Here is an 18,316-nt window from a genome sequence, read left to right as displayed (position 1 = left end):
AGACAACAAGAGGGAAGTGCTGCATTAAGAAAGTCATTTGAGGACTTGAAAAGAGAAATTGAAAGATGGAAAATCTGAAAGGATTCAAGGCAGCAAAAGCAAAACTACAAGTTTACGAGGAAGGTTACATTTCAGTGAAGCAAGAAAGAGTCACTCCTGCAACTGCCCCTGCAAATGTACAGGTAACAGAGTTCAACAATGCTACTAATCAACCCTCACAACAACAAACAGAGTTAAACATGACTCATTGGAGCGCAGGTGAGCTTGTAAAGGTTTTGGCAGAAGCAATGTCAGCTAATAGACTACCTATCCCAGAGCCCTCTGTATTTAGTGGGCATTCATTTAAGTCTAAGCATTGGAAAGCATCTTTTCAGACTCCAATGTTGTGAAGGAACATTTCCACTGCAGAAAAGATATTTGTCTTACAGAAGTATGTTGGCAGCTGTGTTAAAGAAGCCTTAGATGGGTATTTTCTGATTGGCTCTGAATATCCATATGAGGCAGCATGAACGTTATGGAGAGCCTTTTGTCAATAGCTAACGCCTTTAGGGACAATTTACACTCTTGGCCAAAGGTCACAGGAAAAGATGTATTGCATGTAATCCCATTACATCATACCAAGCCATAAGACAAAGTGACTTTAACAAATCAAACACAAAACCTCAACCTAGTATCTGTAAAATGCTCATTTCTGCCTCTAAGCATGGGTCAGTTGGTGAGGTATGTTTTATATGTTATATAGATAATTTTATGTCTCTATTTTACCCATTTTACTATTGTTGTTTTATGTTGTTAATTGTATGTTGTGTTTTAGCTCAATCAGTTTGTGATCAAGGTCATGCTTTAACAATATCATCCCCATGATCCTGATCACCAGTGACAAGGTAACTGAAACCAGATAATGTAATGATACCCTCGGTATGTTGAATTTGCTCTGTAGCATACGGCACTAGTCTTTACTCCAGCCACCTTCATTTGCTGTTTGCTACTGCTCTAGACAGCCTTCAGTGACTAACTTGAGTATTTAAGACTATCTTATTAGTTAGCCTAGGGAAACGTTTAGGTTGCATTGGGTCATTATCCATTTGCACCGTCAAGCACCATCTGAATAGTTTTGTAGCATTTAGCTGAATCTGAGAAGACAGGAGCTGATTAACAGTAACAACATTTGAAGTGAGTTATGAGAACCACTGAGTCTGGGTCTGGTAGCTTCTCCTCTTTGAAAAGAGATCTTAGAGTTAAGCTTCAGTGAAAAAACTTTCTATTAAATTAACCTCAAAGATGAGGTTGTTATGAAAGAGCATTAGGGCCACTGGCAAACAAAATTTGTGTGAGTCTTTTGTTTGGGGTTTTTGTTGTTGTTTGTTTGTTTGTTTTCCAGAATTCTAAGGGGGAAAAAGCCTGAATTCTCCGTGTCCAATCCAGTTGAAGAAACAGATTTTTTTTCAGGATTCTGGAACTACAACAACAACAAACAAATAGAAATGATTCCCCCACTTTTTTGTCAGCACCTTTAATCCTCTTACGTAGGTTGAGTGCACTTCCTGTGAAAGGTTATGGATTTCGGCTTTGTGGATTTTTATAGAAGAATATATAAAAATGTTTAATGCATTGTGGTTATGCGTTACGAATTTCAGTTTAGGTTTTTCCGACAAACTCAAAGTCAGCATTTTGTTTATGGTTACCATAGTAACATGGCGAGGTGCGACGGGACTTCACGTCGGACACGTTTATGAAAGGAAATAGAGCGATTTTTTTTAATCAAAGCACAACCTTCTGGCTCTTCTAAAATCAGGTGAATCAAACAGTGAGCTCAGTTGTCCCAAAAATGCCTCTGGTCGTGATGGACTACGTCTGGACCCAGACGGAGACGACGCTTTACATTAATGTGCCTCTAAAAGGAACGAATGCCGGGAAGGTAGACATTGTCTGTACGGACGATTACCTCAAGGTAAAGTTCTGAATAAAGGAGTTTTGTATTTTTACTGTTTGTGTATCAAATACTATATCTATGGGACTCGTCTCAGTCAGAGACTAAGCTAGACTGCATAGCATTTTTTTTTCTGTGTCACACAGAATTGAGACATATTGAAACGATGTACGGCAGTTTGATCAAGTTTGTGAGCAGCAGCCAACTCAGCTGCCGTATATATTTTCGAGCGCTTTTATCAATGCTTTTGTTGCCATCTACGTGAAAAGGAAAAGAAGGAAAAGAAATATATAAATATAAATTGACATGACCATATTAAGCTTTCTGCATGAGTTTTTCCAAATGCATCATTAAAGCCCCCCCTCCCAACCGGATATTTTTCTACCGTCCCCCTCTGTCTGCATAAAAGCAGTGTCGGAACACACTGTACCATACCCTCGAGAAAAAGGCAAATAACAATGGAAGAGAGACAGACCATCATAACACTTAAAAATGTAGGTCTTTCCTATAGAGAAATTGCAAGAAAGTCAAAGTGTCACTGAGTACAGTTTCCTTCACCATCAAAAGGCATTTAAAAACTGGGGCACACTCTGATAGGAATAGGTCTGGCAGACCCAAAGCCACAACTGAACCAGAGGACAAGTTTCTGAGAGTTAACAGCTTGCGTGATAGGACAACAGCTTCAAGCACAGCTTAATAGTGGTTGTAGTAAACAAGTCTTAGTTTCAACTGAGAAGAGAAGAGTTCAAGCTGCAGGTTTGACGGACGAGTTGCAGCAAGAAAAAGCCATTGCTAAGACGTCATAATAATTATATATATATATATATATATATACAGGGAGTGCAGAATTATTAGGCAAATGAGTATTTTGTCCACATCATCCTCTTCATGCATGTTGTCTTACTCCAAGCTGTATAGGCTCAAAAGCCTACTACCAATTAAGCATATTAGGTGATGTGCATCTCTGTAATGAGAAGGGGTGTGGTCTAATGACATCAACACCCTATATCAGGTGTGCATAATTATTAGGCAACGTCCTTTCCTTTGGCAAAATGGGTCAAAAGAAGGACTTGACAGGCTCAGAAAAGTCAAAAATAGTGAGATATCTTGCAGAGGGATGCAGCAGTCTCAAAATTGCAAAGCTTCTGAAGCGTGATCATCCAACAATCAAGCGTTTCATTCAAAATAGTCAACAGGGTCGCAAGAAGCGTGTGGAAAAACCAAGGCGCAAAATAACTGCCCATGAACTGAGAAAAGTCAAGCATGCAGCTGCCAAGATGCCACTTGCCACCAGTTTGGCCATATTTCAGAGCTGCAACATCACTGGAGTGCCCAAAAGCACAAGGTGTGCAATACTCAGAGAAAGTATTGGTAAGAAAGGCTGAAAGACGACCACCACTGAACAAGACACACAAGCTGAATCGTCAAGACTGGGCCAAGAAATATCTCAAGACTGGTTTTTCTAAGGTTTTATGGACTGATGAAATGAGAGTGAGTCTTGATGGGCCAGATGGATGGGCCCGTGGCTGGATTGGTAAAGGGCAGAGAGCTCCAGTCCGACTCAGACGCCAGCAAGGTGGAGGTGGAGTACTGGTTTGGGCTGGTATCATCAAAGATGAGCTTGTGGGGCCTTTTCGGGTTGAGGATGGAGTCAAGCTCAACTCCCAGTCCTACTGCCAGTTTCTGGAAGACACCTTCTTCAAGCAGTGGTACAGGAAGAAGTCTGCATCCTTCAAGAAAAACATGATTTTCATGCAGGACAATGCTCCATCACACGCGTCCAAGTACTCCACAGCGTGGCTGGCAAGAAAGGGTATAAAAGAAGAAAAACTAATGACATGGCCTCCTTGTTCACCTGATCTGAACCCCATTGAGAACCTGTGGGCCATCATCAAATGTGAGATTTACAAGGAGGGAAAACAGTACACCTCTCTGAACAGTGTCTGGGAGGCTGTGGTTGCTGCTGCACGCAATGTTGATGGTGAACAGATCAAAACACTGACAGAATCCATGGATGGCAGGCTTTTGAGTGTCCTTGCAAAGAAAGGTGGCTATATTGGTCGCTGATTTGTTTTTGTTTTGTTTTTGAATGTCAGAAATGTATATTTGTGAATGTGGAGATGTTATATTGGTTTTACTGGTAAAAATAAATAATTGAAATGGGTATATATTTGTTTTTTGCTAAGTTGCCTAATAATTATGCACAGTAATAGTCACCTGCACACACAGATATCCCTCTAAAATAGCTAAAACTACAAACAAACTAAAAACTACTTCCAAAAACATTCAGCTTTGATATTAATGAGTTTTTTTGGGTTCATTGAGCACATGGTTGTTGTTCAATAATAAAATTATTCCTCAAAAATACAACTTGCCTAATAATTCTGCATTCCCTGTACAGTGGGGCAAAAAAGTATTTAGTCAGCCACCGATTATGCAAGTTCCCCCACCTAAAATGATGTCAGAGGTCAGTAATTTGCACCAGAGGTACACTTCAACTGTGAGAGACAGAATGTGAAAAAAAAATCCATGAATCCACATGGTAGGATTTGTAAAGAATTTATTCGTAAATCAGGGTGGAAAATAAGTATTTGGTCAATAACAAAAATACAACTCAATACTTTGTAACATAACCTTTGTTGGCAATAACAGAGGTCAAACGTTTACTATAGGTCTTTACCAGGTTTGCACACACAGTAGCTGGTATTTTGGCCCATTCCTCCATGCAGATCTTCTCGAGAGCAGTGATGTTTTGGGGCTGTCGCCGAGCAACACGGACTTTCAACTCCCGCCACAGATTTTCTATGGGGTTGAGGTCTGGAGACTGGCTAGGCCACTCCAGGACTTTCAAATGCTTCTTACGGAGCCACTCCTTTGTTGCCCGGGCGGTGTGTTTTGGATCATTGTCATGTTGGAAGACCCAGCCTCGTTTCATCTTCAAAGTTCTCACTGATGGAAGGAGGTTTTGGCTCAAAATCTCACGATACATGGCCCCATTCATTCTGTCCTTAACACGGATCAGTCGTCCTGTCCCCTTGGCAGAAAAACAGCCCCATAGCATGATGTTTCCACCCCCATGCTTCACAGTAGGTATGGTGTTCTTGGGATGCAACTCAGTATTCTTCTTCCTCCAAACACGACGAGTTGAGTTTATACCAAAAAGTTCTACTTTGGTTTCATCTGACCACATGACATTCTCCCAATCCTCTGCTGTATCATCCATGTGCTCTCTGGCAAACTTCAGACGGGCCTGGACATGCACTGGCTTCAGCAGCGGAACACGTCTGGCACTGCGGGATTTGATTCCCTGCCGTTGTAGTGTGTTACTGATGGTGACCTTTGTTACTTTGGTCCCAGCTCTCTGCAGGTCATTCACCAGGTCCCCCCGTGTGGTTCTGGGATCTTTGCTCACCGTTCTCATGATCATTTTGACCCCACGGGATGAGATCTTGCGTGGAGCCCCAGATCGAGGGAGATTATCAGTGGTCTTGTATGTCTTCCATTTTCTGATGATTGCTCCCACAGTTGATTTTTTCACACCAAGCTGCTTGCCTATTGTAGATTCACTCTTCCCAGTCTGGTGCAGGTCTACAATACTTTTCCTGGTGTCCTTCGAAAGCTCTTTGGTCTTGGCCATGGCGGAGTTTGGAGTCTGACTGTTTGAGGCTGTGGACAGGTGTCTTTTATACAGATGATGAGTTCAAACAGGTGCCATTCATACAGGTAACGAGTGGGGGACAGAAAAGCGTCTTACAGAAGACGTTACAGGTCTGTGAGAGCCAGAGATTTTCCTTGTTTGAGGTGACCAAATACTTATTTTCCACCCTGATTTACGAATAAATTCTTTACAAATCCTACCATGTGGATTCATGGATTTTTTTTTCCCATTCTGTCTCTCACAGTTGAAGTTTACCTCTGGTGCAAATTACTGACCTCTGTCATCATTTTAAGTGGGGGAACTTGCACAATCGGTGGCTGACTAAATACTTTTTTGCCCCACTGTATGTATGTGTGTGTGTATATATATATATATATATATATATATATATATATGTATGTGTGTGTGTGTGTGTGTGTGTGTGTGTGTGTGTGTGTGTGTGTGTATGTATAAAAAAATATATATCTGTACATATAAATTCAAAATTCAATTCAAATTAATCGCTAAACAAGAACCAGAAGATGGTCTTACATTTCTCTTAACAACAATTCTTACAGTATAATATGTATTCATTCACAGGTGCATTTCCCGCCTTATCTGTTTGAAGCCTTCTTGTTTGAGCCTGTTGATGATGACAGAATCGCAGTAAGGGTTGCAAATGGATGTGCAGTCATCACTTTGCCAAAAAGGACCAACAAAGTGTGGAAGCATCTGATGATAAGTACGGGTAAGAGCTTCAACTTGTGGTCATTTCAGTAAACAACAAGGCTCTGGTCTTCTGAACCCATGATAATGTATCATAATACATTTGTACATGTGACAGTTCAAGAAGAGACAGAGTTGGTCATGCAGCAGTCCTGAAGTTTTTGATGTGGTAAGCTGGATGTTTTCCTGTGAACAGTGTCTCTTGAGGGCTTTTATCTGGCAATTACAAGCTTGTAAAATTATGTAAAATTGACTTGAAACACTTCCTGTATTAAGGCTAATTTACATCATGGAGCCCTGGTTTCATAAACTGACAAGGATATAAAACTTACTGTGTAGCTGGATTTAAAACATAAGTGCTGAAAGTTAAAGTTATCAAAACATGTTTAGCATGACATCATTGGATTCCCAATTATGCCTCGATAAGAAACATAGTTATGTTTGTAGTGTGAGGCACATGTAGTAACCTGATATGTTGTTAACTGTTTGAGTGTTCTTGGGATAGAGAGACTATTTTATTGCATAAAATAGCGCTGATCACATCAGCTGATTGCACCTCTCTGTACATCCAGCCACACAAGGAAAAAACAGTTTCTGACTCCAGCTTGTCCATCCAGCGAACCACCTGTCACCTGACTCAAACAGGCTCCCCTCCACACTGTTCTGATTCATAAAATGGTTTATAAAAACGAAAATTATGGCTAACAGGTGGATTTTTCTGTCTCAGTGCAGCTAGTCCAATGAAGAAACGCTTACTGCTTAAGAGACAGAGTGAAAGTGAACAGTATATTCTTGGTTTCTTAAGATAAACATTGTTGCAGCTCGGGGCAGTACAAAGGTGGCCCCCTAAGGCCCCCTAAGGGGTCACCTTTGTACTGCCTTCCCTTGTCTTCCCTTGAGTTATTGGTTCTGTTAAAATTAGCTAACATAAACTAATGTGAGTGTATTGACTGCAACCAACCAAGAAACCTGATGATGTCATGTTCTGTACTAGCACAAGATGGCAGTAAACATTTTTTAAGAACTTAAACTCTAAGCACGTATTTCTTAAATCTAGCTACACAGGCAGTGTTAAATCTATATCAGTTTTTGAGAGTGGGGTGTAAATTAGCCTTTATACATCTGACGTTGCTATCACTTGGTATAGCTACATCTGTCATTACGGCCATCTTTCTCTGCTTGTCTATGTCTGGTTGGTTAGCCATCACCAGTTTGTGCATCTGTTATCTCATGAGACAACAAAGATCCATGAGTTGTGGCTTTCCTAGCGGCCTCTTCATGGTTCCCATTTATCTGCGGGATTCCCAGAATCCAACTATACTTCTAGCTGTACATCTGTCAGTGAGTCGATGTCTTTTTCACTCCTGGCATACAGCTTGATGCCATCCATGTAGGGGATATGGCTAACGACTGCTCCATTTCGTAGTCCATGATTGACAAAGTACAAACTGTTAATGTTGAAAACAACATGAAAACAATAGTAGTGTCCATAAAAACAATGACAAAAGCTATTATGGGTGGGGAAATGCATTACTGATTTGAGAGCTGCACTAAGAGTAGTGAGAATGTTTTTCTGCTGTGAAATCAAGAAAAACTGTGATACCAACTGGTAGGCTTATTTTTTCAAACAGTGCTTGTGCATTTTTGCAGGGGTTTTGTTAGGTAAGCCATGTCATTGTTTATCTCATTTTAAAACATGCTAAGTGCCATTTTCTATTATGTCCTGATATGTAAAACCTTAGAATTGAAAAAGAATGTAGCATCTTTTTAACATGACACACATAAATATGTGTCCGTTTATATTTGCACCAGAAAAAGAGCCACACACACTTCATTGGTTAACCAGCTGGTTGATTGGTTATAAGGTTCTTCTCCTCAGATATTTTATTTGCCAGATACTTTGGTAAATATCTCATCCCCGGGATGATCGTTCTTATAGATTAATAAAAAAAAAAAAAAAAGAAATGCTAAAATTAATCACCAAATATACCAGGTGAGGTATAGGTGTGGGAGACACTGAACTAGTCACTGGAGCTCATATTAAGCTGCTATTTCTTTACCCTTAGACACTAGAGGGAGAGCATTATCCCGAGCTTTGTTTTGCTCTTCAAAATGCTTCAAATCACATCAGGAGTGTTTTAGAAGTTTGTTCCTTGTTTGTTCCTCTGCTGATGCTCTGTGCACAGCTTCTATCAAAATTGGAAATCACTGCATATTTTTCTACCCTTTCTGTGCCCTGCCTGTTCAGTATTCATAAACGTGTTGGGCACATGAAGTTACTTCAGCTTTAGTATTACTTCAGTTCAGTTGTTGATAGATATTCGCCCAGTTGCCCAACCAACCCTAGCAGGCTTTACTTGGGATTTTAATCTTAGTGAAATTACTCGATTAAATTAAGTTCATAATGTTTTTCAGATAATAAAGAAAAAATGGAGATCAGACAGAGGGCCCTGTTAAAATACCACGAAAAGCTTTCTTCAGAGTCTAGAAACAAGGCAGCAAAACAACAAGAAGAGAACAAATATGCTCTGGAGACAGTGATAAAGGTAATTTTCCACTCTGTTTAATCACCAAATTCTCCTGTTTGATCCTGAAAAGAGCCTCTAGTGTTTTGTTATATTTTCCTTGAGTTCAGCTTGAAAAAGAGGAACGAGACAGTATCCAGAAGATAAAGGACACAGAACAAGAGAAAACCACACAAGAGTTGGCTGCATGGCATTTCAGACAACAACAAAAAGCAGAGCAGGATGTCCAGCTAAAATTGCAAAATCAAAAAGCCAAAGCACGCCAACTAAGAACAGAGACAGAGAGGCAAAAATGTGGACCTCCCAACCAAGAAAAAATGAAATTGGGTGAGTAAAAAAAAAACACAAATAAACAAAAAAGCAGGAAATGCAACTCTTGAGGTGACATAGGCAGCATTCACCTAGGATGTTTTGCAAGGACAGGAAAAACTATGCAAGCACATGGCGAGCCTGCAGTCCACGGAAAGGGCCTCCAACTGGGTTTGAACCCAGGACCCTCTTGCTCTGAATTAACATTGTTAACCTCAAGCCATCATTACACTTCTTTTAGGTAGCATGGTGTCATGGTTAGAGCTGTTGCCTCATAGCAAGAAGGTTCCTGGTTTGAGTCTCAGCTCCACACAGAAAGACTCCCAGAGTTTTTCTGTGTGGGGTTTGCATCTTATCCTGTGTCTGCCTTCCTCTGAGTACTTCAGCTTTACCACATAGTCCAAAAACATGTATATTAGGTTAATTGGTAATTATAAATTGGCCATGGATGTGAGGTAGGCAAAGTGCTTAAAGTGAAGCTTCATAGAATGACAAATGGTCCAATTTTGTCTTGCAGTCTACATTGTTTTTTCCTGGTGCTTAGATTTGGCGTTATACAGGCTGATATTAATGAACATACTCCTGCTTGCAGATCAAAGAAGCAACAGTAATGCAAAGAGCAAGAAAGCCCAACATGAACTCCCTCCTCCAAGACTCAGTGGAAACATTCAAGTTACATTCACCCCAAGAATCTTTCCAACAGCTCTCAGAGAGTCCAGACTTCCAGAGGAGGAGGAGGTGAGTTCCTGAATGCTGTGAAAACCAATACCACCACCAAAAAGAATTATGGAGTATGGAGTTTAAATAACCACTTTAAGAGAGTATTTGAACAACAATAACATGGACTGTGGCTCCAGTCTAAGAGTTAGGATTTTAATCACACTTAACATACATATGTACAGAGTGTAGCAAATAAATTATTGCATGATCATTTATATAATACAAAATGTGGTTGTTCATTCGGGTATTTGGATAACTGTACACTCCCTTGGTCCCCAAAGATAACATTAATCCACTGGGGGGGAAAAACTGAAATAGAAAAAAAATAATATGGAGTATTTTTGCATCTTAGCTGTACTGACTGTATGACAGATGGATGCCATGGCTTCACTACTTCCCACTGTGCACTTGTGAGGGCTACCATGTGGAATTTTTTAAAGCCAGAATCTGCCCAGTAGGACTGAGATGCTGCGTCACACTCCCATCCACTCACACGCTGGTGACTGCAAAAGTGCCCCCATGCACTTCACACATGGGGTCTTTTAATGCACTGCATTAAAGGTTTGTTGTTGGCTAGTTAGCCATGCTACACACCTTTGTTGCTGTCATTATGTTTGAATAATTCATCACTCCTTAGTTTTTTTTATCCTCGTTTTATAACTGGAGACGACATCAACTGCACACTCCACAGAGGCCCAGAGTTACTGTAAATATCTGAATAATCTGCAAATTAGATGTTGTCTTTTGTGATTTGAACATAAGACTGGGGATGACATAAACAAAGAGAGTCCACAATATTATCAGCAGCTAAATTCACCCTGGGGAAAAACAAGCTGCAGAAACCATTAGGACCAAAGCTGGTCTGGATTTCCTGGGTTAAGGCCAGCTTGGTCCTAGTAGTATGAAGCTTGCTAAACAACAAAACAAACACTCCAGTTTACAATTCTTAATGTGTCTTTCTTTATAAGTTATATAGATGATTAATCCCTTTTTGCCTTTAGCTTTCTCAGTAAAACACCTACAGCTTTCACTGACAGTACATCATTTTGGTACCTTTAGCTTTTTTTGATCAGTTAATTTATGAGTTATGACAAATTTACTCCAAGATTAAATGAGCATATATAGTGTGATTTATCTGTTATCACTGGATGGTTCTGAGGTCTGAATCTGAGGGCAGATCATATTACCACAAAGAAAAAAGAATCATCACCAAATGTCAAATGTGCAGTTCAGTTTATCTCTCAAACCGAAATAAAGTGGATCTTCACTCTACCGACAGGTAATGTTTTCTTCACATTTCGTGAGTCTACAGTTCTGCTGACAGCTGACATGTAAAAAAAAATATAAATAAATATAAACAGCTGGTGCTGAAAAATTAATTAGTGGAGAAATTAAACATACAATTTGTTTTAACACACCAAATGTTTATATTTGGTTTCAGCACAGCATATTAGACTTTGTTATATTTTTCACACTTTTTTTTCCCCAATTAATCTTGTGTCTTTTATTTAGTTAAAATCAGTTGTGTTATCAAGAACCAGAAGTTACAAACTGGAAGTGATATTACAGCCAGTCATTGTGAAGAATACAGTGGCAACATTTTCAGTCCTCTCAGTACTTCATCTTCTGTTAAAACTGTGTTAAACGTGCTATTTATGAGGGATATACAAAATTATACAATATTTTGAAACATTCAAACATACAGTAGTTTTTTTTTCAGGTTAATTTGATTGATAAGGATAAGCTTTATTTGATATGCATGGATTAGTAAACTAACACCAGCTTTCCCCAACAGCTGACTGTTCATTTTAGCACAATAGCTAAGGACTAATTACTGATTAGCTTACAAACACCTTTAGCTTAACAAAAAAGGGTGATGATGCCACACGTCTTTCTGACAGTTAGTGCAGTTTACTGCAGAACACCTCAGGCTGTCAGTGTAGAGCAGACAGTCGCTGTCAAAGATGCAGGACTTACAGGCAAACTAAACAGGAAGTACGAGAAACACACACACTGAGACACATAACAGAGCGAGGGACGAGAGACAGAGGGTGAGAGACGCACACAGAGTCACAACTGGTAAAACAGACAACTAGGCAAACAAACATGAAGACAAGACTGACTAAACTGGGAAACAGTTTATACATACGTCTCATCCTTTGTATTTCCATACTTTTCTTTTTCTATGTATGGAAATACAAAGGATGAAACTAAAAAGCACAAGAAAACTAAACAATACCAAATAAAGACTAAGAAACGTGGAACATTATCTATCTGTTGTACAGTGTCCTTGGGTGCTTTGAAAGGCGCTATTTAAATAAAATGTATTAAACATTATAATGATAAACAAGGTCCAAAAAGTCCTTCTTTCTCCCCTTCTTTCCCCCAGTCAAGTCTGTCCCGTATTCAGTAAGTGAAAATAAAATAAACAATAACAGGTGAATCAAATGGACCATTACGGCAAGGCTGGGATGGTCAATTTGGTAAAGTAAATCCGTTGGGCATCTTTGTTTGCCTTTAGACAACAATTCTGATGGCAAAAGAGCCAAACGGGACAGGCAAAAAAAAAAAAAAAAAAAAAAAAAAAAAAGACATCATCTGGATGTGTTGCTCTAAAACCTGTATATATGTTTCAGCACTGATGGTGACTTTCCAGATGTGCAAGCTGCTAGTTCAATAGGTAATTCTGCCCCCCATACCATCAGTAAGCATTTTGAGTCCTGATAACAAGATGCAGATGACAAGTATCTCTTCAGTTCCACTTTGCTTCAGCCCAGGTGAGGACCTGGTGTCTCTGGATCACATGACTCCTTTGCATGCTAGAGGCATTAGTGGATGGCATGGTGAATTGATTCAGGCTTCAGGAATCACGTCTTTAATGCACTGCCACCTGAGGGCCCAAAGATCATGGAAACTTTGTCCCAAATCCCTAAAATCTTTTGCCAGGTTATGGGCTATGGTTATGTACAGTAGATAAAAAGATATTCAAAGTCTTTATTCTGAAATTTATTCACATTTTATAGACAGTTTTTTGCAGTTTGGGGAACCTCTGCCTATCTTTATAAGCGTGAGAAACCCTGCCTCTCTGAGATGCTCTTTTTAAACCCGATCATGTTACTGAATTCAAATTCAAATTCAAATTTTATTTGTCACGTACACAGTCATACACAGTACGATATGTAGTGAAATGCTTTGACAACTGCTCGTGACCAAACAAAAAAGGAAAAGGCTATGAATAAGATAGGAAATAAATATGAAAAATTAAAAAGGGTAAATTTAACTAGGAAGGAATAAAATATAAATTAAGGTTAAAAATGAAATAACTGTACAACACAAATTAGAATGAAGGGTAAATTTAACTGGGAAAGAATAAGATAAAATATATAAATTAAAGTTGAAAATAAAATAACTGTACAACAAAATACACAATTTAGAACTATATAAGAATGTATGAAGAAATATAAATAAATATATACACAATAACAGCAGCTGTACAAGTATTAACTGGAAATGAAGAATATAATGTCCAGTGTCCAGTAAAACGTGGCCAGTACCGCTCATTCTCTTCTTGCACCTATCCCAACTTTTTCGAGGCAAGTCTAAATACATCTGATACATTTTCTATGCTCTGTTGTGAATAAAATATGCATTTATGAACCATTGCAAAAAAAAAAAAAAAAAAAAAAAAAAAGGTCCAAAAAGTCCAATAACCAAAACACTGGGTGGTACCCTAACATTTGACTCTGTTGGAAAGTAAATACTGGACCACCTCTCAAAATTCAGGCTTTATCTGCAGTTTCCAAGCAGAGATGCGCAGGTTTCTTAGTGATTGCAAAGCAACTTGGTGAAGCAACTTTTGATTTAGTTTAACAGTTTGACCCCAGTGTTATCTGCTAACATGGAAGACATGGGGTTTATGATTAATACTGCAGTCAGGCACCAGGGGGCAATAGAGATGCTTTGGATTCATTTTGGGGGAGCTGTCAGGTTGTACATGTTTTCAACAGTCACTGCTGTTTGATCACTTATGTAGATCTGGCTTTTGTTTGTAAAACAGATAACATTACTGCTGGCCCTGCTATTGAGAATAATTTCAAATACTGAAAATCACCCAGTAGGATGGAAGACACACCTTTGTCACTTTTTTATATGCTTTTTTTGTTTGTTTGTTTGTTTGTTTGTTTGTTTGTTTGTTTGTTTTTAACCAACTAGTGGCTGAGAAAACAAGCTGAAACCCGACGAAAAGTGAATGTGGATGTTGGTGAGCTAAAAGACCTGAAGGAAGAGGAGAGGAACCCTTACTGGTTAAAGGACAAAGGAGAGTGAGTGAAGTGTGTCAGCAAACAGAGTTTAGTTTAAAAAAACATTTAAATTATTTTTTTTTATAATTTTTAGTAACTTTCAAGATTTTCTTTTCAATTTCAGTTCAGTTTAGTTTCCAGGGTGGATGTCCTTTTTTAGTCTGGTTATTATTAGTTTAGTGTTAGTTTGGGTTTTTTGATTTTGTTTTTTATTGATTGAAATATTTTCTAGGGGCAGAGTTTAACAAGCTCCAAAACATTTTTTTAACAGTTTGACTGTTAACTAACTGTTTTCCTTACCTGTACTTTCAAAGTGTCTCTAAGGAGGTTTACTTTTTTGTTATTTTTCTAAGTACAAACTATTGTTATTTTTGGGGTAACTGAAATGTTTTGTTTTTTCGTGCTTAATTTCACTGTTTAATTAATTGTATTTTCCTTGTTATCAGCTCTGTTTAACAGAACTTTATTTTTTAGCAAATGTTTTGCCACTGGGGACTTCCTGGGAGCAGTGAATGCCTATAGCTTGGCTATCAGGGTTATGGGGAAGATCCCTGCTTTGCATTCGAACAGGGCCGCATGCCATCTGAAGTTAAGAAATTTTCACAAGGCCATTGAAGACTCCTCTCAGGTATTTTTTCTTTTATAGCTTTTTTAATTTTTACTTTTACCTTTTTTAGTCTTTTTTGTGATAGACAGGCAGAAAGCTGGGAGTTGCATTAAATGGCCTCAGAGCAGATTTGAACTAGGATCACTGCATTATATCCTGTATTGCGAACAGTATTCGCTCATCAACCAATGTATATGAACTTACGTTTTAACATCCCAGTCTTAATCCATAGGGTTTGATATGATGATAAGGTCCCTTTGCTGATATAACAGCTTTAACTCTTCTGGGAAGGCTTTCCACAATGTTTAGGAGTGTGTTTATAGAAATTTTTGACCATTATTTCAAAAGTGCATTTATGAGTTCAGACATTAATTGGGAGTCAGCACAAGGATAAGTAGACCTGGGAAGAATTAGTCTCTGCACTAATTAATTACAAGGGTGTTCTGTACGTTGAGATCTGGACTCGCTGCAGGCCTATAAAGTTCTTCCACACCAAACACCTTCATCCATGTCTTTAAGGACCTTGGTTTGTGTGCTGGTGTGCAGTTATGTTGGAACACTTGGGGACCATCCCCAAACTGTTCTCATGAAGTTGGGAGCATGAAATTGCCCAAAATGTCTTAGTATGCTGAAGCATTAAGAGTTTCAACACCTGAAAAATAACCCCACACCATAATCCCGCCTTCACCAAACTTTACACTTGCAGTCAGACAAGTACTGTTCTGCTGACACAAACCAAAACTCATCCATCGGATTGCCAGATGGAGAAGGGGTGTCTGTGGTTTAGGGGGTAAACCAGGCCATCTACTATTCAGAAGGACCTTGGCTGCCTCAGTCTACATGACAATTATCCTTGGACAAGATACTAACCGCAAGGTATTCTCTGAAGCATCCAATGGGGTCAGGGTGTAGGTAGGATCCGGACCCAAACACGGGACTCTTCTGAGAGAAAATAGTGAATTTATTTACAGTGAAAAACAACAGGTAAAATATATACAAGTCCCGGCAAGGTGATCTTCTTCAAAATCCCCACACAGTGCTTGTGTCGTGAACAGTGAAATGGCAAACTCCCATGCAATCCGTGACTCTGCTCCTGTGAAAACACACTCTGCTCCCGATTCCTAGTGAAGATAAACACAGTGAGTTAGCTAGGCAATCCATCTCCAGAGCGAGGTTTTTCAAAAGCAAGTCCACGGCTGTACTGATGAGGTAAACTCAACGATCCAGCCACACTGTTAGGACGCTCTCAATCAGCTGCAGCTGGCGGCAGCTGATGAGCGACAGGTGTGGCTGCCTCCACAGCAGGAACACTTTTGGATCGAATGATCATTGGGGATCCTAAACTTCCGGGAGCACGAACGTCAACATAAACACACATAACGGGGAAACGGGGAAAAGGAGGGAGAACAAAAAACACCACAAACATGGACACAACGGGCAGGTCTGCCGGTGAGAACTGCCAGACCATGACAATTGGAGTATGAGTGTGAATGTGTGAATCTTAGATACAAAGCACTCAAGTAAAAAAATTTGCTTTTATGAATGGGTGAAAGAGGCATGTTGTGTAAAGCACTTTGAGTGCTCCAGTGGAACATATAAAAGACCAATCCACTGCTCTAATGGTAAATAAACAGACTCTGCAGAACTTCTGTGTATCGGCTGACCCTGCTCGGTTGATTTACGTGGTCTGCCACTTTGTGGCTGAAGTTGCTGTTGTTCCCAGTGGCTTCCACTTTGTTATAAAACCACAAACATTGACTTTAGCAGCGAGAAAATTTCACAACTGGATTTGTTGCACAGGTGGACTGACAGATGCTCTGGATGGTCCAACTCTGACAATGAATGGTCAAGATTTATTTACTTTCCAGAGGAATAGCATACAGTAAACATCTGCCCACTTTTTTACTGCAGGCACTTGATCTGCTGACTCCACCAGTCCCTGCCAATGCAGCTGCCAGAGTTCGAGCTTTTGTCCGTCGAGGATCTGCCTTCTGCGAGCTGCAGGCCTATCCAGAAGGTTTGTTGCTTTAAAATGTCAATAAGTTGATGTGTTGCACTCAGTGATTTGTTTCGGACTTTACTTAGAACTTGTTAGCCATGACTCAAGGCTTGAGTTGTAACTTGCATGACAGTAACTTTGTCCTACCTAAGGGCAAGGGTAAGGTCAAATATGTGGAGCGTGTTTTTTACAGTGACTCAAAAGGTGTCCAGGTCTCAACTGATCTACCTACAATTTCATTTCAGGGCTCCAAGACTTCCTTGCTGCTCTGAAGATTGACCCTAATAATGAAGCGCTGTTGGTGGATACACAGAGAATCAGAGACATCATTCAAGGATCTGCTGTCAATCCTCCCAGTGAGACAGAGTGACACACGACATTTGCTTTGTACGTTATGTTCATGAAATGTTTTACAGAGGGCTGGTTTCAGGTTCTTTATTAAATATTAAAAATTCTTGTATTTTATTTACAAAGGTCATACATTTTTATCCATCCTTAGCTTTTAAATGTATTCTGTACATCCTTTGTAAACAACATCCTTTGAAAAATACAGACTTTTGAATTGTATCATAGGTAAAGCCAGGCTACTTTTGTAGTGTCTAGTGTCTCATTAAGTAATACCATTCTTAGTTTTAAATGATTTTCATGATCAGTTAATTGTATATTATATAAAATGTTGGGGGAAAAAAGAAATCCATGTTGATGTCATATTGTGTCCAGTAAAGTCCAGCATATTCAGTTCACAAAAATCCATTTTTTTTGTTTTGTATATCCAATTCATGGTCACAGTGTCGCTGGAACTATTACAGTCATAGGGTAAGAGGCAGGTTACACCTTGGAGAGGTTGTTAGCTTGTTACAGGGTCAGAGTCACACATTACAAACAAACATTTATGCCACCAGCCAGTTTAGAAGCACCAGTTAAAAGGGAACAGTTAAACGTGAGCTTTTTAAAGGAATAGGTAAACTAAGGAATAGAGCAAGAGATAAATAATAATTAATAATTAAAGTGGTGTATAAACACACAGTAAGTGAAAAAGGTGACTGAAGAAGAAACAGTCACTACATCATGCACCAGCCAAGAGATATCTCTCCAGTGTGTCCAGGGTCTGCCCTGGAGGCTCCTTCTGGTGGGACATCCTCAGAACATGTCAGGCAGGAGGTACCCAGGAGGAATCCTTGTCAGTGTCACTTCTACTGGCTCATTTCGATGTGGAAGAATAGTGGTTCTACTCTGAGCCCCTCCAAAATGGCCAAGCTCCTCACTCTATCTCTAAGGGAGAGGCCAGCCTACCCTTCGAGTAAGCTCATTTCCACAGATTGTGCAGTCCCGATCAAAAGTTTAAGAACACTGGGAAAAATGGCAAAAAAATCATATTTTGCATAGTTGGATCTTAACAAGGTTCCAAGGAGAGCTTCAACATGCAACAAGAAGAAATCGAAGTGAGAGAAAACATTTTTTGAGCATACAATTTATTGAAAACAGCAAGGCCATGTCCACACTAATACGTTTATATTTGAAAAGACATCATTTTTCTCTCCTTTTTGGCCTTCCGTCCACAC

At 39.4% G+C, this 18,316-nt stretch overlaps 1 protein-coding gene across 1 annotated transcript; it reads left to right on the top strand.

The window, feature by feature from the left end:
* Positions 1 to 1,668: 1,668 nt before the first annotated feature.
* Positions 1,669 to 17,321, top strand: dnaaf4 (dynein axonemal assembly factor 4). Its single transcript, XM_085462822.1, has 9 exons — positions 1,669 to 1,951; positions 6,168 to 6,315; positions 8,709 to 8,839; positions 8,929 to 9,145; positions 9,720 to 9,865; positions 14,060 to 14,169; positions 14,623 to 14,776; positions 16,667 to 16,772; positions 17,000 to 17,321. The coding sequence occupies exons 1-9, from the start codon at positions 1,829 to 1,831 to the stop codon at positions 17,122 to 17,124; spliced, it is 1,260 nt and encodes a 419-aa protein (XP_085318948.1). The 5' UTR covers positions 1,669 to 1,828; the 3' UTR covers positions 17,125 to 17,321.
* Positions 17,322 to 18,316: the final 995 nt, after the last annotated feature.

This window comes from Copadichromis virginalis, linkage group LG7, assembly GCF_057382275.1.
Source record: "Copadichromis virginalis isolate Kocher_CV1m ecotype Utaka linkage group LG7, C_Virginalis_male_GT1.1, whole genome shotgun sequence".
In the NCBI taxonomy this organism is placed as follows: domain Eukaryota; kingdom Metazoa; phylum Chordata; class Actinopteri; order Cichliformes; family Cichlidae; genus Copadichromis; species Copadichromis virginalis.
Note: the sequence above shows the minus strand (reverse complement) of the source record. Positions and strands in the feature narration are given on the sequence as shown.